The sequence below is a fragment of the Anser anser genome, assembly GCF_964211835.1.
Source record: "Anser anser genome assembly, chromosome: 1".
Taxonomy (NCBI): Eukaryota; Metazoa; Chordata; class Aves; order Anseriformes; family Anatidae; genus Anser; species Anser anser.
This window is the reverse complement of record NC_139720.1, coordinates 25,104,897-25,132,090: the sequence shown is the minus strand read 5'-3', so window position 1 is coordinate 25,132,090 and position 27,194 is coordinate 25,104,897. Positions and strand designations below refer to the sequence as shown.

The window sequence follows — 27,194 nt, the reverse complement described above, 5'->3', positions numbered from 1 at the left end:
AAGTGATAGGAGAATGGCAACACAGGAGGGGAATGGCAGAGTTTGTTGTCTTCATGTGCTTCTTTTCAGATAGATGCATGTTTTATGTTGACTTTATGAAGCAGTTTATTTTATTTAGTAATAAAATTACTATTTTTTCTTAAGTTGTTTAATATTATTTTTTATATTTTATTGTTGCAAATGAAGACTAAATTTACATTCAGCTGTTGCTGTGCCAGTCTGCAGTAACCCCACTGAAGTAACTGAAGCTATTGTAACTGAGTACAGACTGTAGGCTTGTGCATTTTGCAAAGCATCTGGAAACTCTGGTGGATTGGAGCCAAAACCATAACTCATTGTTATTGCTGTGATTATGTGATGATTTTACAACATATAATATCCCATTTTCTGAACAGCAGTCTTTTAAATGCAAACCTCTGGGAACTGATATAATTCTGTCCCTAACTTTTGTTTCTTGCTAGCTTGGGTAAAGGTGATATATTTAAGACCAGGTAAAATGTAAGTCTTAGACTTGGGTATGACAAACTTTTTACACATTACATAAGCAGTTCAGTCATTCAAGCCAGATTCCAAAACAGGATCAAGGGCATCATAACACACCTGAGCTTAAATCATAAAAAATCATGAAGGACAGAACCATTCATTCAGTGTCTGAAAGACTGAGATACTCCCCTTACCAGTGTAGTTTGCCTGGGAACTTCAGAATCACTATTTGAAAATAACACACCAGCAAAATAGAACAAAGCAAGTTTAATAATCTTTTTTATACACCTCTGGCTATCTCTAGAAGTATAAATTAACTTAGGTGGTATTTCCTGTTTTGAATATTGATCCTGAGACAGGATCATTTATTTTTATCTGATAGCTATCTTTGGTCCTTGGATTTTCAGAAATTGTCCATCAAATTTCACATTTGAATTATTGTATATAAATAAATAATCTAGTAAAACAAACATGGGCTAAATCAAAACAGGAGTTTGATGGGATGTAAATTAATTGATGAATGTGATAGTTAAGTTCAGAAATACTAATCATTGTTTACTCATGCTTTCAGTTGCTCTATAGCTACCTTGGCTGTCAGATGTCCAAAGAGACTTTTTTGTGAATCTGATGCAGCAGATTTGAAGTTGATCACTGTTGTGTGGTTGCTGTTTTTGTTGTTGTTGTTTTCATAAAAAGAATCTTCAGCACCAAACTTTCTTTTACTTTCTCTAGTCTTACCTGAAAATAAAAAGAATAACACATCCCAGCTTCTTTATCTTTTGCATGACCCTGTGGTTTCCTATTCCTTATTCTAAATTGCCTTCTCTGGTTGTTTCCCAATCTCTGTTGCAGATTCTTTCTCTCTGTGTCAAAATACAACTTTCCTGATAGAGCTGTTTTCTCTGATAAAAAAGAATTCTCTTCTTGGCCTGTGGATCGACTAATGCTTCACTAGGGGCCTAAAGTTTAGGTGGCCTGAATGTATGATGAATACTGGAGGTTCAGCTGTGTTCTTCTCATAAATGGTTGCTGCCCTTCATTAGTAGCATGATACAACTTTAAATAATTCTCGTAACTCTTAATGATGTCCTTAATGGTTCCTTCTGAATCATATTCTGGTCATCATCCTGGATCAAAATATTTTAGCGACTAGTAAATTGTCAGAGAACCTTTTTGTTTTACTTATGGAATTAAGTTCTCCACTGTTCCAAATTTGTATAGATATCCTAAAGCACCAACATCTGTAATTTGATCTCTTATATATCTGGATGATATGTCGATATACAAAAAGGTGGTTCCCTGTTACCTTAAATATCAAGAGAATCTAGCTTCCCTATCAAGAAAAAATCTGTTCATTTAGGATTTGATCCAGGACAAAATATTTGCAGTATCAAGTAGGTGTTAGAATTTGTAATTATCTTTTCGACAGTCAGTCCAAACTATCAGTGAAGGACATTGATTGCAGATGGAGGCTCCAAGGAGGAACTTCAGACAAAACTGGATTACTGAGAAGGTATTCTAGGTTGCTCATTCCAGAGGAGGCTCATACCCTCCACAGGGACACCTTTGATTAGCAGTATGTTAGCCAAATGATGGGATGCACCAGCTCTTTGCTATATCATTTTCAGTTGCTGCCAGTGAGCTGTTTGGCACTGTCTCCTCAGGAGAGGTACAGTCACTGCTTGTATAAAGCCTCCTAGACTATTTCAAAATAGTTAACCAGGTTTCCTAGACTGCAGTACCTGGCATTTAAATTACCTAGGAGAGTGAGTTATCGTATCTCTATCAGCTTTGAGCCTCTGAATGCCTGTTCCAACCCAAATTGTTCTGTGAATCTGTGGGTCTAAAGTCCGTGAAACTTGATTGAGTGCAAAAGCTGTTGATAATATCTCAGATACATGGATACATGGTTTTATAAACAGCCATTTATTTTCTGAGTATTTCCATTATACTCAGATTAAAGAACACATCATGCTTCTCTACCATTACTCTGACATTTTGAAGTAGAGAGTTGATTGAGGTACAAGAGATACCATACACTCCTTCATTTCACATCTAACCAAAACTCCATTCAGAGAAGTTTGAGTCATACATGTGAAAGTAAATGGGATTAATAATTAGTATTTCATTTGATTTTTTTTTAAATATATGTTTAATTGAAACTGAGTTTCCTTTTATGAGATATTCTGGATAAATATTCTTTCTGACTGAAAATTCTGGATTCACTTTTAGAAACCTTTCTTTTCCTTGAAGGAAAACTCACTCCTGCTAGTATTTCTTCCTTGTTGCACTACTTATAATTAACTTTATAGCTGCATATCTGTAGAGAATTGCTTTTGCCCTGTGAATTAATTCTTCTCTAGTAACAGTTAGATATCCATCTATAAAACAAAGGAATGTCCTATCAAGAAATAATAAATGGAAAACAGATATCTGGCAAAGAACATTGTTGCTCGTTCCTTTTGCCCATCACTGTTATTTTGTGAGTAATAGATTGTGTAGCTTCTCCCAGACTTTTTAGATATGTTGTGGAATGCCCTTCATTGGAAGACTTTAAGTATGATTAGTGAAACTGCTGGCAAACGTGATCTTGCCTCAGCACAGGAGGTGAACTGGATGACCTCATGGATTTCTTTGCTTGTGGGTTCTTTCTTGCTTTGCATGTCTGTGGTTCTCACAGCTCCCACTTGTTTTGTAAAAAGCTGTACCATACTGCATTTAGTTTGGCCTAAACTGGAAATGGAATTGTTTTCAGCTGCTAATGATTTGCTGTATCTAAGTTTCCTAAGTCTTGATAACTTTTCTTTCCATTCAGTTCTAAAGCAGTGAAACAAGAGAGGTATAATTTTGAAACATCTGATTGCTAGACATCTTGCTCACAAATGCTTTGCTTTGTAAAGATATATGTCAAGAAGGTTTTAAACCAGGATGATCTTTGCTCAATGAACAATTTAGGAAGCAATTATTTGTAGCTAATATAGTTTGGGATATATGCCATCATTAGAGCAATGAGGTTTTCACCTTTTTAATCCAGTAAACATTCTATTACAGAGCTGGGTAACCATATACATTAGGGAAATGAAGGAAGAATCTGAAAAGGATATTACTGAACTGAAGAGAAATTCATGATATAGATATTAAGGCAAAGTGAAACTGGGCTCAAGCATAAAGGCTTAATTTATAATTGCAGAAGAATTAAGGGGTTGTCGGAAGTGAACAGAACTGTGCTGTTATGGTTTACATAAAAGTATAAAAATAAAAAAAGCAATTACTTCAATCCATTCCTCAAGGAAAGCAATTATGTTTATCTAGTTTAATTTAATGAATTCTGATGTAGTAGAAAACAAATTTTCAGGCAGCATATTGTACATGCTAGCAAAGGGGTCTCAAAATATATATTGCTGCCCTAATTCTTCTCCAGAAATTCAGTTTAATCAATAGGCAGTGATTTTCCAGAAATCCTTTTCTATATCAGGTTCATAACATCATTTTGTTTGAAATGACCTTTTCTACCTGAAGATAATTGCTGCTTACATGTATGAGAAGCTATATATTGTCCCAAGTGGTTAAGTTCTAGTGTAAGTACTTTTTTACAGGATAGGAATTATTTAACACTTTTTTTTTCATTTATGATCAGCTGTGCACAATGGAAGAAAATTATTTACATTTTTCCTGTTCAGATATTTGCTCTGAGTGATATTGGTGGTAATTCCACCTGAAAGGAAGATACATTTGCTGAACAAACTGCTTTAGCCAGACAGCTGCTATTATATCTCAGAGACCTATAGAATGGCCGGTGTCCAAGGACACAAAATGAGGTAAAACATCTGTTCTAAAACAAATATGGAAATCTACTTTAGGGGACATTTATGTTTATTAACATCAGCTGTGTCACATATGTTAACCTTATATTAAGTTCTAGTGTACTGAACAAAGCCAGAATGTGTAAAACTTCTGTTCTTCTGAAACAACAGAACAGAAGTAGGACAAGAATGAAACAGTAAAAAAAGCAGCTGCAAAAAGAGGGCTTGTGACCACATGCAAGTACTGAAATAATGACTTTTTCCAACTTTAATGGTGCTACATTCCTGATCTAGGAAATATGTAGTCACACAGAAGTACCAGAAGAGATGAATATAACTTGTCAAGGTGTTTGCTAATTTATTAGAAGAAGAATCTATCTGTTTGTGCTTGAAATAAAAATAGGACTATGATTACATACATACATGTGCATCATTAAGTAATAATAGTATGTTAGGCTGCTTTTTTTTCTTCTTGTAACACTGTTTGTGTTAGACTTTATGTGCACAAACTCTGCTTTGCCTTACTGATGATTTAATTCAATGAAGGAAGATAGAAGGCATAAATAAAGAAACAAATCTTCTCAATAATTAAGGTTATGTTTAGCCAGGCCAGCAAAAAGTGTTGATTTTAATAATTAAAAATGACTGCATTTCATATTTCAAGCTTCTTAACAAATTGAAATATCAGTTCTTTAAAGAGAGTTACTTAAATTATTTAGATTTCCTTAGGTGTTTTTCTTGGGGGTCACAGAATCTCAGAATGGTTGAGGTTGGAAGGGACCTCTGAAGGCCATCTGACCCAACTTCCCTGCTCAACCAGAAATACCTAGAGCAGGTTGCCCAGGGCGATGTCCAGATGGCTTTTGAAGATCTCCAAGGAAGAAGACTCCTCGACCTCTCTGGGCAATATAGCTAATACAGCTAAGAATGCCATTAACCTTCTAAGTAGCAAGGGCACATTGCAAACTCACGTTCAACTTGGTGTCTAACTGAACTCCTGGTAGGTCTTGTTCAGTCATCATGTTAATATTTACATAGCAGGCTCAGAAGCACTGGCTTTTCGGACTGGATAAGTCTTCAGAAACAGCTTTAGAAATGTAAAAATGTCATTTCTGACTTTCTGTGCAGGAAAATCCTGCTGGAGAAGGCAATGGAAGGCCAAAATAGCAGTAGGTTTTATTATGCAATTTTGGTGTTTGGTACGATAGGCAAAATTGTGATGTCCTTAGCCAGAAGACATGTTCAGAGACCTCTTCAAAGGCACAAACCCAGAGAAACAGAGCCTATACAGCACCCACCCCGTCTTTAATAATTCTTTCTGCCTGGGCTTACATTGGGAAAAAATGCTTTACTCACCATTCTCTAGGTTTGACAGACTTTGAATACCTGACAAGCCAACTTAAGATGAAACATTATAGACCAGGCTCTGTGTGAAAGGTTCATTAATAAAGACAGAAGCCTCTCCTAGGAAGAGCCCCATTTCAGAAAAAGAAAACAGAGCATGGAAGTTGTTCTATTCTAATCTGATAATTTTTTTTTTTTGTGGCTGCTTTCAGCAAAGAGCAATTTCGAAAAGTGAATCATGGACTAAAGATATACCACACTCAATAGGAATTTGGTTATTTCTTTACTGTTTTATAATAAATTAAATGAACAATCATCAGATTCAGATGGGAGCCCAGAAAAATATATAAATCCACCAGAAAAGAAATGTGAAAGAGTATCATCTTTTAAGAATGCATTTTGTTGTTCCATATGAAAGAAAAATATAGAAAATGGTACAATTTCCAGTTTAGCCTTAAAGCTCTGTTTTTCATTATTGTGACATATTGCCTACTATTAACTGTTTCCAAAGCTCATTTGAAGCTCATATGTTCCTTGACTGCTTCTGCTATATGCTTTGAAAGAAATTGCTATATATTGTTCCTCATTAAGTTCTGTATTCTGTAGTTTGCTGTAGAAAAAAGATATATATATATATGTATATATTAACCGTATCTTCTGCTGCCTACCATTCTGACAGTAGAAAAAATGAGGACAGTAGTATCGATTCCCTCTATGCTTCATCAAAAGCTTTAAAGAAATTTGTTTGATGATGTAGTAGTTCATAGTACCTGAAGAGCTACATGGTGCATTTCTAAATGGTGCTCTGGTAAATGCTGGCTTATGTTAATCCTCTGTACCAAATATTTTGCACAGTTCCCACTCTCTGCAAAAATGAAAATATGGCAATGGGATGGAAGGGAAAGCCTTCTGTGGCCCAAACAGTTTTCTTAGTTTGGACACTGTGGTTGGGATCCATTTTACCTGACTCTGTTTTCAGCGATGTAGAGTTCTATAGCTGAGCTTGTTCTCTTCAATGTCTTTATAATTAATTGGGAAGAATCAGCAGTTTTCAGGCACAGTTCAACTGATCTGTTTTGAATATCTATTTTAGACGTCTGAAAGGTTTGATTATAAAGATGTAGTGTCTGTGCTTCAGCTGTTAATGTTTAATCAGATGAATACTATCCTGTGTAACTTTCAACCTGAGCAATCCTGATAAAATCTGTGAGAGAACTCATGTGTGCAAAGTTACAAGAGTCTCGTGTTGACAGCTGGTAGAGAATGTAGTGCAAATTCTGTCAGCAGGACGTTGGTTGCATGGTTGCGTTCAGTAGAGTATGTGTGCTGGAAGATACTTGCAGTTCATAGCTGATGTCAGAACTGTGGTACCACTTTATGATCACTGGGCTTCTGAAGATGGATATGTTATTGAGAAGTTAAAGATTTATAAGATGGTGGATGTTCTGTATACATATACTTTAGCAAAATGAAAGCATATGTTCTTAAATGGTTCAATCTATGTTGGATCTGATTCTTTACACACAGAAAATTCCTAAAACTCATACCAATACAGGGTCAAGTCATTATGGAGGTAATGTGATTTTTGTGTAGAGGTTTGTTTTGGAAAGGGGAGTGGAAGAAGAGAAAGAAAAGAAGGCTGGTGATGAAGAAAATTAAACACTGAAACCACTTTTCCCATAATTGTTTTATCATAAATCTTTTTTTTTTCTTTATATATATATATATATATATATGCCTTGAGGCTTTGTCATTCATCCAGGGTTTTATCATCTGCTAGGAATGCAAATTGTAATTTAAATAAACAATAGAGAAATAAACCCACTAGTGATACGACTGAAGGTTCTATATTTAGTGCCCATGAAAAAAAATGTAGTGTTCACCCCTCATCTTATGAAGGTTTAAAGCTTCACTCCAGTCACATTCTTTTCTCAATTTTCTGTTTTTAGATGTGAAACACATTAGAACTTGCTTGAAAACAATTGAAATATAAGAACTGATCTGTAAATACTATGATTTACTTTTATTATTTTGTAATAGAATTATACGAACAGCACATCAAATTAACGTACAATATAGAGGTTCAAAAATACACTTTTTCTTTTCATTCTTTGGAGCTCTCAGATTTTAGCTTGCTAGTCTGAGCTCTTACAAAAGTGTTTCTTAACCTATAAATACCATACCTGACTGGAAGTAAAGGCCATCTGGAAAAGTCTTCTTCTTGGAAAGAAGAATGAGATGGATGGTGTCTTTGTATCTAAATATTAAGTGCAGGTGTCTTTCAAGACTGGAAAGAGCATATCATACATTTAGTTTTGGATGTGGTTTTGACCCTCTCACTTGCTAAGTACTGGATTTTAAGTAGCTTGGAAACAATTTATAGTGGTAAGGACCTGGATTGTTTCCATTCTTCTTGATAGGAGCATTGACTTTTCATGTTTGAAGATTCCCTGAACAAAATGGAGAGCTGTGCTCATCCCTGGCCAAAGCTGACCATGTCTCTCAAATGCCTAAGCTAGAACAGTAGTCCCCCGAAGTCTCCCATGAAGTGACTGGAGAAAGGCAGTCCTCCAGGGAGCAAGCTGGAGAGCCTAACCCATGCCTTCCATACAATACAGAAAAAAGCTCTCTTAAAAGTGGATAACAACACATTTCTTTCACTTCTCTAGTATCAGGGATAAAGTTCACTTTTAAAAACAGAGGTATAGTTTAAGTGATGATGAGAAAAAAGACATTAACTGAGCTTACGCAATACCTTTCCATATTTTTTCAAACTATCTTGTGGCTTCATAAAAGAACGATGTTTTTCCTGGCTATGTTCTGTGAAAGGGGGCTTTTACAAGGAAGATACTACAGACAGAAGTGTCTCTCATACCAGCAAGTGCAGCAATGCAAGTAGTTGTTCCTATGCATCTGTTCTTGACTCAGCAAAGTTCCAGTATGGGTGTTTAGACTCTAACCTGTGAACCTAAAACAGGAAGATGCAAATAGGAATATTTAAATCCCTTCTTAAGAGCATGTATATGCTTAGTGAGAATAAGATGTTACCCTACCCACTTTCTCCATCTACTGCTGCAGAACTGGGAATTTTTGTCACATATCAGCTCTCTGTCCTGCTAAGGGCATCAGATGTATTAAACCATAACAATATTATTATTTAGTTACTCCTTATAAAAAAGAAATGACTGGAGCAAGCACTTCATGGAGTAAAAAGTCAGTCAAGGGGCTTACCCCTCTTTTATCTGCACAGATGCCACAGGTAGCTTTCCTTGCTTAGGCTGTTGATTAACACTCTGGGCTACGTTTTAAGATGGAGAGAGAGTCTGGAGAAGAGGAGTCTCAGGGGAGACCTTATTGCTCTCTACAATTACCTGAAAGGAAGGTGTGGGGAGCTGGGGGTCAGCTTCTATTCGCGGGTAATTAGTGATAGGACTAGAGGGAATGGCCTCAAGTTGTGCCAGGGGAGGTTTAAGTTGGAAATTAGGAGACATTTCTTCTCAGAAAGAGCAGTCAGGCATTGGAGCTGGTTGCCCAGGGAGGTGGTGGAGTCACCGTCCCTGGGGGTGTTCAAGGCAAGGTTGGACCTGACACTTAGGGACATGGTTTAGTGGGTGGTATTGGTGGTAGGGGGATGGTTGGACCAGATGATCTTGGAGGTCTCTTCCAACCTTTATGATTCTGTGATTTTAGTTTGATACTCTTATTGTTTAGGATTCTTTGGTAGTAGTGACTGATTGCTAAGCCCCTTGCTGTAACTGCAGATGTTGCAATATATATTTCTTGATTTGTGTTTCTGTATTGGTTCTTGCTTTTGACAGTCTTTACTAAAGCAAATTTGGTGTCATACTACACAACTCAGAAAATTGTTATGAAGTATTTGTAAAGTCTGTTCTGCAAATGGAGTTGCTGTGTCCATTCCCCAAGTGAAGCAGACAGAAGTTGATATAAATGAATACATATTCTGAGTTTTGTATGGCTAAAAATATCTTGTCTTTTTATACCAGAACTGTGACTAATAACCAGAATTAACTATAAACTAAGTGCTGAATTACAGCTCCTTGTTTACCTGAAGCTGCAATTTATCCAAATAGGAGGTAAAGTGCAAGCAGCATCAAATAGAGGAATTATCAAACTTGCAGTCTTTCAAATAAAACTTCACTGCAACAAGTGTAGTGCAGTTGGTTAAATTAGGAATTCTGTTTACATCTCATAGTAAGAAGTTTTCTTTTTGTTTGTTTGTTTTTAAATCTATGAAACACTTGCCTGAAGTGGAGCAGAATCTACATGCCAGATGAACTCCTAATTTAGAGTTAGTGTCTGTTTATCCCACTGGAGATTTTTACTGAAGCCACTAACTGAACTCTCACAAAGCAATACATAAAAGATTCGAACTTGCGTCTCCTACATCTCAGTGCTACTCATTAGGCTCTTGGAAATGACAGTGATCTCCTCATAGCTGTGTTTTCCACTGTGCTCAGGCTTGCATATAAACTCCAGGTTATTTGCTAATCTAGGTTTGCTAAACTACATTTTATCTGCTACGGTTTTTTTCTTTTTTTTTTTTTTTTTTCAGTTCACTCGATATGAAGATAGCAATGCAATACTTCAGAGAAGCAGCCAGTATCGAGTTGTTTCCTCCTGTGTAATGCTTTCAACACAATAGAAGACAGGTTTAATATTCCAAAATAAAGGCAATTCAAAGTATTTCCAAATATTTTTTAGCAATTGCAAGCAATTATTTAAGCAATTTTATTCAGCTGTCATAACATTATGGAACATCTAGACAGCCATATAACCTAAGAAAATCATTTACTGTTCTTTTAACCCATATCCTTCTCTATTCCTTTCCCCCTTCTGACCTTCCCTTGAACTTTCTCACTCTCTTCCTCGTGTTGGTAATATGAAAAGAAAATAACTGAGAAGAAATCAGAAATTATAAAATATAAATAATTTTCTAGAAGTATCCTCCCATGATTTAGTCATACAGAACTGCTATTTTTATTAGAGAAAGGGTATTAGCAGCTGAAAAGTAAAGATTAGTATGATAGAACTGACACATCAAGACTACTCCATGTCTGTGTATTTGTATTAAAAAACAAAAAAAAGACTTTAAAGTTTATACAATCCCTACTATAGCTGTTGTCAAATGTTAAAAAGGCTGTAAAAAGGATGTGGAAGGAAGGAATTAAGAAAAGTAAAGGCAACATGACAACATCCTTGCATTAATAATTAATTTACCTTTTGTTAAATCATTATCACGTATAGAATATAGATTATAGTATACTGTATGTTATGGTATCTAATGTATGATATATCATTTTGTCTGTAGTGCATTACCTCTAAGTCCAATTTGAACTGCAAATATTTTAGTTTTCTGCAACAGCCACGTCTGCAGAAGGCTATGGTCTCCATGTCCACAGTAATATCTGGCAATTGTTTGCCACATGGAAAAGAACTTGTGCTGGAGGAAATCTATGCTGCATATTTGGTTCAGGGTTTGTGTTTTTTTTTTGTTGAGTTACTACTGGGCAAACACTCTGAGCTAAATTCCCATTGCAATATGTCCAGTATCTTAGTGAGGAGGAGTAGGAACATGAAAAATAACTGGTTAACAACTTGGAATGTGGGCAGGCCAAGACCTACCTTGCTATGAACAGCTAGATTGTTCATCTGTCTAGGCAAAAAAATGTTTAAACAATAAGATAATATTCAACCCATGCTTCCAGGCTGCTCAGGGGAGATTGTCTGTAATCAAATAATTCTAGCAGTCAGAAAAACAAAAGTTACTGTGTGGGAGGGTTTACTATCGGTTATGAATGCATCTATGCCTACTTTGCTGAAGAAAAACCTGTCCTACATACTCAGAAACTTGAATTTACAGGAATTCATTTTATTAGTGGACACAAGAAAGTAAAACACAAAACTTCTCATAGGCTGTCTCAAAATACATATGAAAGGTGGAGGAGTCCTTAGCTCTATACAGAACTATTTCTGTGAAGTGCCGAATCTTGGTTTTTATAGACTGGGTCATGGCATGGGCCTGGAACATTGCCTGAATGCAAATGTAGCCTCTGTCTTTGCAAGAAGAACAGTAATTCACATGTTTACGACATTTGGGCAGTAGCAAATTGAGTCACTTTGATTCAGTTACGTTTATAGCGCTGCACTGGCTGTGTTATCTGCCTCCTCATTGCTCCCCAGGCCTAAAGTGAATCACTGTAATCTCCCAGACGTCTGTCTATTAGAGAGGGTGAACTGCTGCATAAAACTATTTGTGTACATCAAGGGAACTTAGATAATTAATAAACTGGAATTAACTGCCTTAATACTACAGTTAAGGGAGCCTTAAATTTTAACTGTTAAGTTGTTGTGTTTTCTATTATTGTTGTTTTTGTTGTTGTTTTTTATACTTCCACCACCATCTCTGCGGTGATGTAATCTCAGTACCGACCAAAGCATCACTTATCATGCCTTGTGCAGTAGAATGAACGTTGTCACTAAGCACATTATTCAGTTTTTGGAAGTAATTATTTGTTTTTTGTGAGGGTGTCCTTGTTCAACTAGTGGCTGCTTGATTACTTTGGCTGAATGAAAAGGACATGCAGAAGTAAATTACTGTGAGCAGGCTGTTGCAGGGAGCAGGGCAAAATCTAACTTCAATCTGCTCATTTGGCACTAACTGCATGCAATCTGTTTCTGTCCATGTGTGAAAGCTACCTGCATGCAGTCTGCTGTTCAGTAAGCCATCAAGCTGTAAGGAGACTGCATTTTCAGTCTGCTGTGCACCAGAAGGCAAACCTCTAATCAGAACCTTTTGAAAAAGATCATGATTAATAAGAATCCATGAAATTCACTTCTGTGATTATAGCAGCAAGTGTATTGCAAATTCATTAGGATCAGTTTTTACCCCATTATAGTTTAGAAAATAAATTACTACATGTCCAGATTTGTAGGTGTTCTAGGAAAACAGACTTGCCTGTCTTACTCCTGTCTCCCAGCTGTGTATGTTAAATGAGTATCTGGGGATATGTAAAATTTAGTGTGAGACATAGCTATTAGACAGCAAGGAAAATATTGTAACTCAAAGGTTCTTTTCAATGCAATATGGATTGATTTTCAAAGGCAAATCAGCCCTTCATTACTTCATTCTTTCCATGGTAAGACACAGTGTGGCAAAACGGAAATATAAATGATAACCAGATACTGTCTGTAAATATATTTTAGGTTTTGATACAGACTTTGTTGTGTATATCATCCAAGGAACTTTAATCTTGAATGATGTTGACTGTCAGATTTCCTTTTAAGTACTGTATTTTTACTGATGCTTTTAACTCACAGGGAACAAAGGAAAAAAAATGCTTCTTAAATCTTCACATTCTCTCACTGTCTTTCATACACCCAGAGTAAAAGTCACAGTCTTCCATTCGATGCTACAGTAGGCTTATACAACAACTTCTGAAAATAAATAGCTTGAATTTGAGTTATGGATAGTGTGGAATGGAGACCTGTCCATGCATGGCTCATGTATTCTACACATCTGCACAGTTTTCCTCTAGTGTCATTTACACTATATTCTTAGTTTTAGCCTTCGTGCTTCTTTCTTTATGCAACAGGACCCTAAACTATGCATCAGTAATAGATTTTTCAATAAAATATTTACTTGTCACAGTTAGAACAATTCGTGCAAATGCTCTTACTAAAAATATACCCTATAATGATCTTTGATCCTGTCTCTAGACTCACTTAAGCAAACTGTCTAATATCTTAGTAAAAGAAGGGTCTGATATTTGGCCTGAAAAGGTTCAGAGATGAGCCCTTTGTTAGAGGTAGGCCCTCTATCAAAGGTCACTTTAAAAATGGATGCAAGTACAGAATGGTCATGCTGCTGCTTGCAGACCTGCCAGCTACTCTGACTTACCTCCAGCTGAGCTGCTGGGGAAGCGTAAGGTGTTAGGGATCGCCCTGCCCAGGTCAGGGGTATGGCAGTTAGTGCACATCTCCTTCGCATGCTCCTTGGCACCTTTCAGGTGAGGAGCAGTAGCCACCACGAGGGCCTTCCATCAGGTGGACATCCCCAGGCACCCCCAGGTATCCCTCTGGCAATCTATGTCTGGGTGATATTTTTCACCACTGAGTGGGTGTTAAGCAGGAAAACCAACCCCACACAAATTTGTGCCACTTGCTGGAGAGCAAGCACGGGTCCTTTCACAAGAGGGATTGCTTTTTGCAGAGAAGGCATTCTGCTCTTGGGACTTGAATGACCGGGGTGTTCAACATAGCTGCTGTCAGGAGCTGGCTCTCTGTGTTCCCTGTGATAACAGAAAAGCACATGCCTGCGCAAAGTTGGCTGTGTGCTTGGTCTGTTCAAACGTGTGCGTCAGTGCCGGCTGTAAATATGCAGAGGGAAATACCTCCTGTTGTCTACCAGATAGAAGCGTGCTTTCCATTAGAGTGAAGCCTCCACACATATGTGGTCTCTGTCTTTACATGAAAGGCAGGAACTCACTTGGGTTTTGACACTGTCTGGGAAAGCAGATTCAAAAGTCTTCCACTTGGTGTTTCTGAGCCTGTATTAGTGGCTTCCTCAATGTTCCCTAGAGCAGGCATGGCTCTGATGTTTATTTCAAAACCCAGTATGCCATGGAGACCAATTTCTCTACAACATGTGCACTAATTTCTTAAGCACTAACCTTTTAAATTCTCCCTGCAGCAAAACTCCTAACAAAAATAATGTAAGAAACTTATTTGACTTTTTAATAAATATATTTATTCCATTTATTTACTATTTTCATTCCTTTGTTTTTGTCTGCTTTCCAAAGGTGAAACCATGCTGCCGTGCTGTAAAACCAAAGGCCATCCATTGCTCGCTAATATCTTTCTTTTTTTTTTTTTTTTTTTAATGAGAGGAAAAAAAGCTAACTCAGTGCTCCTGTTGGACTTGCAGAACTTTTTCATCTTGTTTGACAGTCACCAACATGCTATTTATCATGGCTACTTTGCTTAAAAAAGGGGTATTGTACACCTTCTTTCATGTCCAGGGGGTGTTCTAGGAGAATCTAAGGGAATCTGCTAGGATGAGAGAGATATTTAAGCATCCTGGGATCTAGTGAAACACACAATGTCCCAGCAATTATGCATTTTATAGAGAATATTAGTGAGGTAAAACTTGCAGAGTTTAATGTTTAATGTTTTTTAGTAGAACATCTGCTACAACTGGGGAAAAAAACCTACCCCCACCAAAAAATATGTCTGGTTACAACCCTTTCTCAAATTTGAGACCGAAGTTTGTAAAAATAAGATCTACAAGAGCAAGCACAGTAGGTAGGGAGTCAGATGTATTGCTCAGCAGAAAATAATACAGAAAGAAATGTATCTTAAGTGTACCTTTCTCTGGGAGTTACACGTCCAGTTTTGGTCACGGGAGAGTCTTTCCTCCACTTTGAATTGCAACCTGCTCTCTCAGGGAGTTAAGTACCCACTTCATTTGGTGCTTTTGCAGCTAGAGTTAACACAGAGCCGGGTGGTACTCCCGCCATTCAGTTTCACCCTGCATTCTTTACACACATCTAGTCTGCGGGTGAAGTAGGTTCAAGGCTCTTTATGAGTCAGTATTTAATTATATGCACAAAGCAAATGCAAACGACTTCCTCCAGAGAGACAGAACTGCTCTTAGGACTCTATAGCCCACTGACTGGAAGAAGGCACTGGGAGCTTGAATGGAAGTCTCTGCTGCAAATCAGTTAAAAGAGGGACTCTAAATTGTGTTTCCTGTGTCACAGGGGACTGTAATACCTGTTATATGAAAGGGGGAATACCAGTTAATACTTGGTGGCAAGTCCTGAGAATACCTATCAGATCAAGCACCTTTGGCAAAGGAAATTTTGAGCCCTGTTGGGGCTAAAGAGATTAAGTATCATGGCTCTGCTGAACTATGGCTGGTTTTGCATATGCCTGGTTGAAGAAACTTAGGCAGCTAGGAGACTGGTGTCAACTGAGTGCCAGTTTTGAAAAGATACATTCCAGATGTGATACTGTTGGATGGAGATCCAAATCATCTGCCCAAGCTGATATAGAAAACAAGGGGCAGAGTTGTGAAGTGGTCACAGACATCCTAAATCTCTGTTTTCAGGATGCCCCACAATGTGTCCCAAACCCCAAATAAGGTTAGTAGATGCTCTTGCAAGACCTAGGGGATTTTGTGCTAAAAGTGACAAAGTGGTATGCGATCCTCTGAAAATGAGTTCAAATCTGCAAGTCTTGCTCACTCCGAGAAGCAGCTTTAACAGTAGCTTTAACAGACACATAACTCACTGAACAGGATCCTTAAGTAACACGTTTTTTTCACTGTATTGCAGTTGGTGTCAGAGTATTTCAATTTCAGAATTCAGCAATGAACATTAATGTTTTTTAACTCAGTCTTTCTCTCAGTTCTCGTCACACATCCTGAAAGTAGTGATAACTGTTCTGTATAAGTTCTTATGTTGTATTCATCGTGGCTGTGGTACAAAGGTCCCAGTCTAAAATCAAGGGGATGGAGATAGAGCTCAACAGATTCTTGTACATAGGAAGATATATATATTTCTTTGCAATGTGAATGGTGAATACCATATACCCTGAGCATGGAGGATATAGCAGAATGCTCCTTAAAAATATCCACAAGACTGTGGGATGTCCCAGCTAATAATATAGCACATTTTTATTTATCATAGAAAACAGTCAGGAGCACATTGGCACACATAGTGAGAGAACAATAAGTACCTAATAGTTCCATTGGTTATACATATAACGTTCACTTCTTGAAGTGTCAAAGCACATGGTTTTCTCAAATTATCTGCAATTTTCTAATAAGGGATTTTGCAAAATTCAAGTCAGTTCACATTCAGAGTTTACACTAAAAAAAAAAAAAAAAAAAGAAAGAAAAAAAGAAGGGCAAGAGGAGGACTAAGTGGGAATCCAAAACTTACACAGATCCTAAAGTCTCTAGGTCGATACTACTGTCTCACGTTTTAGACTAAAAATCCCACAAAACCTAAAATAGCAAAATGCCTTGCTTTATCTGCTGCTTCTGTTTTATTTTCATTTTGAGGGAGGAAAAAACACTAAATTCTTTTCATTCCATTTTTTTTATTGCTTTGTGTTTTCAGTTTATAAAGCATACAAGCTGGTAATCACAACTGTTTTTACTTAAGAAAAACATCATTAGTTGCATTAGAGAAACACACTCGGTAAGAAAACATATCTGAAAAAAAAACCATGCAGATGTTAGCTTTAAATATTGGGAAAAAAAGTAATTAGGTGTAGTGCAAAATATTTTCCAAAACTTGTTTACAATATTTTATTCTTAAGAAAGTTGAATTTCACATTCACGCATCCTATTTCAACAAATTCTGCTGCATCCCTGAACTGTTTAGAATCATAATTCACAAGTCCCTATGAGATTAAGAGTCATACTTTTTATCACTCGTGAATATTTTTGTTCTAAGGCTCACAAATGTAGAGCTTTGAACTATTGACTCTTTGAGAGTAGGCAGGCAGAGCCTAACTGACATCAAGTGTAGAGTATTAAACATTATGTAAAATGGAATTCAATCAAAACCCTTCATAGATTGAAATGATTCTTTTATATTCTGTACACACATGGAGAGATATTAAAATACTGGTATGAAGCTTACAATATTTTCTCTTGATTAGTAGTGCTCAGTTCTCGAAACAGTTTCTTAGCTTTCTCTGAGATTAGCCTTCCTAGTGCAGAGGAAGCCACATTGCATCTGCTGTAGTGTCAAGATTATTTGTATTTGTCCATATAATCTGTGTGTGCTTTGAGGCAGTTGTCTTTGTAGATAGGGACCTACTGGGATTTTCAGAAGCTTTTTAGCAGATACTAAAGATATTCTTTCATCAATGATTAAAGCATATGATATTATTCCCCCCCAAAAAAAGTCCTTAGCAAAAGTTTGTGACTGAGAGAAAAATCCTGCAATCCATGGTATGCTTGTATTCTTAAGACAAAATAATAATAGCAACAATGTAAGTAAGAACTTGAAAGTGATTTGGGCTGATGGCTGCACTTTGTCCACATTTCAGACTATTCTCTGATGTCTCCTCCATGCCTTGACAATATGGCCAGTATCTCAGCTTTTATGTTGTTCCCAGTCGCCTACTGATGTCTGTGCACTGCATGTTCCAACCCTGTGAGTGCCCAAACTATTTTTCTCAAATGTTTTTATGACCTCTTCCAGATCCCTGTTGAATTGAGCACCTCATAGGCTTTCAATGTGTTTTTCGTGACAGTGCCTTTGGTGTCACTGGGGAAATATTATTCCATGTTGAAGATGAAGCACATTAGATTCCTTACAAAACACTGGCAGCAATTCCTTTCAAAATATAGCTGCAATACATGGACATGCTACTCCATCAATTCACCCCATTAATCCTCATCTCTCTATTTAATGTATTTATGTGTCTTATGATGTAGGCGATATCTTCATATATGCCTTAGTGCTTGATGAAAAACAATAATCATTTTTTCCCAGACAAAAGTAGTAGTGAACTGAAATTTGTTAGGAGATTACCTTATGTAAGAGCTTTCTAGACCTGTTTTGTGCACCCAGGAGCTTCAGTTTAATGAAGTTAATATTGAATGTTGATCTGAACCAGCCTGAACCTCTGGTTCTTTGGGGGTTCATCTATCACTGAATAATACAGCCAGACAGAGGGAGGCCATTGAATAGAAGTCAATATGCCAACTGTTCCTTCATTTGTTACTGCCATATTAATAAAGTTGATAGAGTGGAACTAATCCATCTGCTCACAATTTATTCCCTAGCAATAAGATACAATTTCACTGCTTCATGAGCTCACTCTTTGACTAATTTCATTAGAATTCCTTTCATAGCATCATTTTTAATCACTTTTCATCCAGTTTTAGTTACGTGTAAAGTAGTAGAAAAAGATGGACCAAGAAGAGAGATGAAAGGGTTTCATGAGAAACCTGGGTCAATTTAAATAGAACCATATCAAATAAAGTGAAGTCAGCAAGCCTACAAAGGCCAACAGAAAAGCGTTCAAAATTACCTCTTTCACAGTAAGCTTTGTTCTGTCATGTCTCTAGTGTAAACATAGTCCAAGGAAATAGGGCAGCCCTGACAGCATCTATATGGTGAGGCAGAGCTGTGGTGCCTCAGGAGACGTGGGCTGGCTCTCATGCCGGACAGCAGCTGAGTGACTGCCAGGGTCAGTGATGGGCAGTGCTGGCCAAAGGCTGCAGGGTCAGAGCACGAAGGATGGGAAGGTCTCTTCCTTTCTTTGCCAAAAACTAGTTCCCAGACATGTGTGGGCTTAGGGTGTTAAAAGGATGTGGGATTTTCGATGTGTGTTGGTTGTATGCAATGCTAAAATGAATTCCTGCAAGCTCAGTTAGATTTCTCTTATTGTTTAGTTTAAAACATTCTGATATACTGATTCTTTATTAGTAGATTTGGTGTTCAGTGCTTTGGGTGGGTGCAGTCTCAGACATGATTACTTGAGCAGAACAGACCAGTTTTTCAAAGTGCTGAGCCCACCATTCCCATCAATCAGAGTGTGTTCTGAAGAGAAGCAATTCTTTCTTCATAGAGCAGATGGACTTCAAAAATGTTCCCTCTCAACTGATATTGACTGAAAGGTCTCTAGATGTACATAGGAAAGCTTTGTTCTTATTTTATTTGTTAGTTTCCAGCAAATCTTCTGAAAAGATAAAAGAAACTCTACTAATAAAATACCAAACCAGTCTCACGAAGAGTCAGATCTAGCTGTGCACTGAAGTACTTAGTACAGGGGAACTTTTCTGTTGATTTTAGTCCAGACATTTCATGGGGCCTTTTATGTCTGCTTTTCAAAAATGAAGGTTTGCAGGGAGAATAGGCACTGAGCAAGAGCTATCATTTAAGTTTACATGTCTGGCTCTCATCTTTGCCATGAGTGATTGATTGTAAACATACGTAAGATCACAAGAAGTTTAATCTTTGGGCAAGGCAAGAAGGATGTCACATCACTGCAGCACCTGAAGAAAACAAACCAAAAAAACTCTGCAAGCTTAAACTCTGCAAATTTAGGACTCACGTCTTTTGTAATTTGAAAACACACCAAACCAAATGGAATCAATGACTTAATGTGACTTGCAAACTGATTGTAATTATTCAGTAACAAACCAGCCATATGAATCTTCTGTTCATGATATTGTCTGAGGAACTCAATTAGAATCAGTTTTTGTTTGTTTAAACACATACCCTGTGCAGACCTATGAACAAGAAAATCCCTGTTAAGTTATTTTATTGCACTATGTTGAGAGCAATAGCAGCTCATTCAGGAATTTCAGGCTTTCTTGTGAAGTCCTGTGTAAATTGTTTTACTGCAAGGTAAGAGCTTTCTGGTGTTAATGTTAGTTGAAGTAATACTGTCAAATAGCTGCACCATGTGTCCAGACCTAGAGGCTCCAAGACAACATCACAGTTTAATGCTAGAAGATACTGTGCCATCCATTTTGTCATAACAGCTTTCCCCAGTAATAGAGCATTATTATAGAGCAGAGAACAGGACAACTGTACAAAAGAACCCACATATATCTGCTGTTTCTCTGACCTTGCACAGAGATGCACAAAGACGACCTAAGACTTTCGAAGTCAACAGGAAGATTTTTTTAACTTTTTTTTTTTTTAACCATGTAATGAATTGAAATCAGGTTAAGTATGAGATAATTATTTCACTTTATTTTTCAATAAGATAATCAAGACAGCCCCATATTTATTAAATTCCAGGACAGATTCATATCTCCACCAATATCAGTGGCACAAATCCTACTGTCAGATTTCGCCTTGACAATAGGAGGACACAATTGTTATTTGCTCATTGGTTCAATTTAGGCATAGCATCCTAGATGTAGCATTTAATGGAAATAGTGAATGATAGTTCATGACAGTTTCCTAATTAATTTTAATATCATTGTGGAAAATAAATATAGAACTCATCATACTCCGATAAAGAAAAGACTGATGAAATCATTTTTTATTTTTGGAGAAATTGCATTTTATTCTTTGTTTCAGTTTCAAGAATACTCTTTCTTGAAATTAACACAGTACAGTAAAAGTGTATTTCCATTTGTGTTTCCATCGAGTGCACCCTCAGTAAGTTTGCAGACGACACCAAGTTAGGTGCGTGTGTCGATCTGCTCGAGGGCAGGAAGGCTCTGCAGGAGGATCTGGATAGGCTGGAGCGATGGGCTAAGGCCAACTGCATGAAGTTCAACAAGGCCAAGTGCCGGGTCCTGCACCTGGGGCGTAACAACCCCAAGCAGAGCTACAGGCTGGGAGATGAGTGGCTGGAAAGCTGCCTGGCGGAGAAGGACCTAGGAGTACTGGTTGATAGGCAGCTGAATATGAGCCAGCAGTGTGCTCAGGTGGCCAAGAAGGCCAACAGCATCCTGGCCTGTATAAGAAGCAGTGTGGCCAGCAGGTCTTAGGAGGTGATTGTCCCCCTGTACTCGGCTCTGGTGAGGCCGCACCTCGAGTACTGTGTTCAGTTTTGGGCCCCTCGCTACAGGAAGGACATAGAGGTGCTCGAGCGAGTCCAGAGAAGGGCAACGAAGCTGGTGAGGAGTCTGGAGAACAAGTCTTACGAGGAGCGGCTGAGGGAGCTGGGGTTGTTTAGCATGGAGAAGAGGAGGCTCAGGGGCGACCTTATCGCTCTCTACAGTTACCTTAAAGGAGGCTGTAGCGAGGTGGGAGTTGGTCTGTTCTCCCACGTGCCTGGTGACAGGACGAGGGGGAATGGGCTAAAGTTGCGCCAGGGGAGGTTTAGGTTGGATATTAGGAAGAACTTCTTTACTGAAAGGGTTGTTAGGCACTGGAATGGGCTGCCCAGGGAGGTGGTTGAGTCACCATCCCTGGAGATCTTTAAAAGACGTTTAGATGTAGCCCTTAGTGATATGGTTTAGTGTAGGACTTGTTAGTGTTAGGACAGAGGTTGGACTAGGTGATCTTGGAGGTCTCTTCCAACCTAGACGATTCTGTGATTCTGTGATTCTGTGATTCTGTGATTCTGTGTAGTTTGTTTGTAACTAATTAGAAGTGCTAAACATATGCAATTCTTAAAAAAAAAAAAAAAAAAAAAAAGAATTATTGAATGTTACTATTACTAATATTCAGTTTATCCAGAAAGGGCACCATCTGTATTTTTCATAGAGTATTTAAAAACAAAAACACAGTAAGTAGTATTTCCATGGTTTAATTTTCATATTTTCTCCTTTGTCATAAAATGATCTTTTCCACTATTATGTCTCTCTCTCTTTTTTTTTTTTTTTATAGCTTTTCAGTTTTGATGAAAATAAAAATAAAAATAAAAATAGAAAACATTCATTGTGTTCTGGTGAGTTTGTAACAATATAGAAGTGAAGGTAAAACAATGAAATAGAAGATAGTTAACATTCTTCCTGAATCTAATACTGACCCCAGAAAGCTCCCATCTTCTGATGAAACAACTGGCAACTGGCAATGCTGTATGGATTTACTTTTTACAAAGTAATTTGAAGTGAAATTCAACTGAACTAAGGTAGACATGTGCTTCTGAATCATTCTAAGACTCATTTTACAGGCGATGGAGAAAAGCACTTTAAAGATGTGATCCATTTTGTCCTAAAGTAGACATTGAAAATAGCAATGCTATTTCTCTTCAGAAACGATAAAGCAAAGTTATAACAAGCAATTTGTACAGCCATACATACTGTACCTGTTTAGAGTTACCAAAAAATAAATTGCCTCATATCACAAATGCTGTGGTGTAATGTATATCATGTCAGTGGATGCTTGAATATTATGGCTGTAAGACACAATGTTAATACAAGATACTACTTAAAATGTAAGAACCTGCAAGTGCTAAAAAATATGGTCAAGAATCACTGTTAACCTGAGTATTTCCTCTGAAATTTTTGGGAGCTGCTGGAACCTTCATATACCTTCCAAATAGAACAATATTCAAGTTTTCTAAAATCCAATAATACTCTCCATTTTCAGATTTACAAATGTTTTCAGATTGATTGATTGATTGATATTTCAGATTGTTACTGCTAATTTTTAGACACCTGACATTAATTATTTTTTACTTTACATTTCTGCTAATGTCTATAAAATTTAACAGAAATGATCAAACTGTGAGAAACTAAGCTTTTTATGAGGTGTGGTTCCAGTGTATGCCATTGCATTAGGGGTTGATTCAATAACCAGTCCATATTCTTGCATGCAAGCATAAACAAAGACAAAATATTTCGGTGTTAATTGTGGGTCTTAGTGAATTCTAACTAGAACATGAAAATGGCCAAATTCTTTTCTAAGAAGAAAATTAATTAAAAGGTGTATATTTTAAAAAATAATGTCCATTATATTTTTTACCCTTATGATAGTGTCTGAAGTTTACTACAGAATACATCTCACGTGAAGACCGTTAGATTATGTGTATAGTTATACTAAATCCTTTCCTCCTTCACCTCTAGTTAGTTTTTGTAATGCCTCTGTTAGCTCAAATGTTTTCCCCTTGAATTTTTTTTCTTTCTCTTTATATGAATTTTTCTTTCTTTATGCACCTGTACGTTCTCAAGCTAATTTGAGGCATTTCATGACAGAACTATGTTCCCTAGGACTGTAGATATGCATACAAAATTGCTATGAGCAAACAAGTAGAGATTTCATGATAAACAGCGACAAAATAACATTACTTGAATGTTATAAGTGTTTGCCTTAACAAATTTTCTTTTTATCTTAGCAAATGTAGCGTTATGTACATTGACTGTAGATTGGGATAATTTTTTGCAAAACCATTGCTTGAACAGAAAAAAAATGATTTTAAATTTCATATTAAGAAAATATTGAAGAGCTAAGTATGAATAAATTGTAGAACCAACTCCAAATAATGTTTTTCCTTATGTGTCATTGAAGAGGATTTCAAAGTCATGTATCCACATGTATCTAGGTGCAGTGCTGTAATTTTCACTCCTTTCATTTTAATTCAGGACTGTGGTTCTCAAATCCATCCAGAGGAGTCCTGTGGCTTGCAGCCTCTGTCTCATGAATACCTCTCCAGAATTTCACAGACGATGCTTAAGACCTGTGAAGCTGGAGACACAAAAGGTTTGTACTTAATCTTCTCTCTTCTGAAAACTAGCTCACACACTTCACCAAAACGAAACTAGAAAAAAAATGTTTCCTCTTCTCTATGCACATGCACTAACCTAACAATAGATATAACTAATCACTTGTAAGAGTTACAGATTTATAAAATCAGATTAATTAGTTTGACAATTTTTAGTTCAACAAATTCATTATCAGTGATCCATCACTTCATGTTTTATTGTCAGTTAGCCTGTAAAGTTCATTAAAATAATGAAAGGGACTGTCTAAATTATTATTATTATTAATATTAATATTAATAATAATAATAATAAAATTGAAAAGAATACAATTTGACTCATTTCAATTTTATATTTCTACTTCTCTATTGGAAGCAAAAAAAAATTACAATTTCAAATTAAGCAAACAATAAAGTGTTTGTTTTTACATGTAAATATCTGAAATAACAAGATGGACAAAACAGTGTGGTTGAACTGTCTTTTTTTTTAAGTAATGATTATATATCAACAAGTATGATCAAGAAAGATAGGTAGAATTGCAGGTATTCATCTTTAGGTCACATCTGTGTGAAGATTTATGCACGTGTACCTTAACAAATATGAGTAATCCACAGGACTACTTTTGTTTGCAGTCCTATGCGTGGCTTAAGTTGCTTCTGCGTTAGTTAGTAATTTTGTTCAATTCTTTATTAGACGGATGAAAAATAAAACCAAACTCCTGTATGGTCTACTACCAAAAATGTGTTTTTTTATCTTCCTGTAGATAGGAGCAGCTTCTCACAGCAATGAACTTGCACAAACTCAAGGAATAATTAATACAAAGTAACAGGAATGCTTGAATTGCCTGCATGTTTCACTTGGTATGAAACATAGGGACCTATATTTGTTTTGCAGTGTTAAATGAAGGGAACACACAAAGGAGACACTGCTGTACCTGACAGCATGTTTTAATCACACAAGTTGTGAATCATAAAGAAGCACAAAATAGCCTATGCTATTACATGAGGATGTAAACTTCCTGACTAGAAAGCCCAAACCAAATTGACAGAAGAGTCCTTCTGGGGCAGACAATCTCCTTCTCTTTAAATATAATGTGCTTCTTCTGAATACCATATCTAGCTAAGGAGAGCTGAATATAACATATATTTACAAGCTTATTGCGAATAACATATAGATTTAAAATGGAAACTACTTCAGGAAATGTAGTCTCAAAGGACAAGTCTATAAAAAAGGGAAGAATCATTTTGGCTTATGAAGTGAAAGATTGCCAAGAGGTGTCTAATGAGCCTAGAACTGACGTGCAGTATCCAGCAACAAGTGGCTGTATAGTTTAATGTATGTCACAGCTTCAAACTGGAACTGGAGTTTTGGAACTGGAGCCAAACAAATGGCTTTGTGTGCAAAATCATTAAAAAATTTTAACAATAAAACAATATCCTAGTCCTAGACTATCCTAGACAGTGAACATTTTCCTAACACATATGGGAGTAATTGCAAATTCCCAGCTAAAGCTACAACGTCTCTTTTATTTAAATAACTTAAATTTTCAGAGAAGCCAAGCCATGCCCTGTTTCCTCTAAGAAGAGAACTCAAAACTTCTGCAGAAGTAAGGTAGCATCATAGGTTCTTCTTATGCTAGGGAATGGCTTAGTTATACAGGAATACTTGAGGTACTATTGAAACAAAATGTATCTGTGCTGGCCAAAGCTTGTCATGTTGATGCAGACATGGGCAGAGGCTGAGGCAAGGAAGCAGAGGTAAAGATGAAACCTTAATTTCTCTGAAGTTGATGGTAAAGCTTAGGAGTGTCACCAGGATTTCATGCCTCATTTCTACTCCTGTGATACAGTATAGAGGCAGTAGCAGAGGGTCTAACCAAAGGTGGAACTGACTACTCCCATCCTACTATGCTTCATGACACAGTTCTCTGGAGGAAGCTCAGCATCTTACTAAATATGCACTTGATTTACCCATTTCTTTCTCTTTTATTGATATATGTGACGAATATTGAACAGGGGAAGTTTCTGTCTTTACATCTTGTTGGGACCACAGAAGGAAATTATGATATTTATAGCAACAAAAATCCTTTTTCCTTTAGAAAATCCCCTTTGATTCAATGGCTTTTTAACCAGGCTGTCATAGAAAAAACAGCCCTCTGTTCAGTATTGCTATAGTATTATTAATGACAAAGAAGACAGCAAGCAGCAACCATGTGTTTGGCTACTCAGAGAGAGAGGCAATCATGTAATGACCATGAGAACCCCAAGTTGTTCTGAAGTCCTGCAGGTTAATTAAGCTATTGCACTCTGTGGAAATTTGGTGGAAATTTTTGTGGAAATTTGCAGACACCCACAATCTTATGCATTTCTATATGAGCACATTTTAAAAGTGCTGTGGGGCGTTGTTGTTTTCATTGCTTCTTTTACTGCTACCATGATTTCTAAAATTTTCTTCTTAGATGCAAAAAGTTACTATTTTGAATAGCTTTCCACAGACACACAGACACAGTTGAGATCTGTGGTCTATGCTACATCTTGGATATAAAAAAAAAAAAAAAAAAAAAAGAAACTGATAAATACACCATTAAATCTCTGTCCCCATGGAAACACACCCAAATATTTAAAATAGTATTGTGTCAGACAAGTAAGAGCTCATACTTTCTGTTTATGCTCAGAAAAAGGCTTCTTCAGTCAGCATTAGAAGTCACTTCCATGAAGTATTCAAATAACTATGAGCTGCATGACTTTTCCATGCTTCTCCATCTTTAATAGGTTTATGAATTTGTCCTGCCATCAAGGCGCAACAATAATAACATGAAAGACATGGGACATAAAGCACATGAAGCAATAAAAGTAATTGTTGTGCAGGTATTCAGCTGATACAAAACTTGTTGGTGTGGCAGGGAATACATTATCAGTAATAAGTATGTGGAGAGAGTAATGCGAAACCCATTACAGCCAATTGATTGACCTCAACTTAGGTTCCCACTTTGGTCAGAAATGGTCAATGGCTTCCCTTTATTGAAAGTAAATTTTGGCAACAATTTTAGTGAAATGTACATTGGTTTGGACATGCATGGAAAGGAGGAGTTCTGTTGTTTTTTTGTTTGTTTTTTATTTTTTAGGTTGGATATTAGGAGAATAAATCAACAAACTACTTTTAGCTTCAGTTTAGTTAAATATTTAAATTCAGATTTGAGTTTTCAGATTAGACTTTTTTTTTTTTCCCTGTGGATAATTGTTTGCACTATATAAAAACATTGCTTTTGATCTTGAATGTAAAATATATGTATTTGTGGCTATGCCAATGGTAAAGGCTGAATAAAAATAAGAGTCTGAAAACCCTGTCCAGAAGAAAAAATGATCAAATTAAGAGTATAGCCTTTACTGGTTAAAACTTTGTGACTTTAG

General features: G+C 36.8%; 1 protein-coding gene across 4 annotated transcripts in view; it reads left to right on the top strand.

Annotated features, from left to right (window-relative positions):
• CPED1 (cadherin like and PC-esterase domain containing 1) overlaps window positions 1-27,194 on the top strand; it is a 151,832-nt gene that overhangs the window by 98,380 nt on the left and 26,258 nt on the right. For all 4 annotated transcript variants that reach the window (XM_083830879.1, XM_083830878.1, XM_083830877.1 and 1 more), the window contains one exon: window positions 23,668-23,785. In XM_083830879.1, the coding sequence (XP_083687005.1) occupies window positions 23,668-23,785 (118 nt within the window). The remainder of the gene's footprint in view (window positions 1-23,667; window positions 23,786-27,194) is intronic.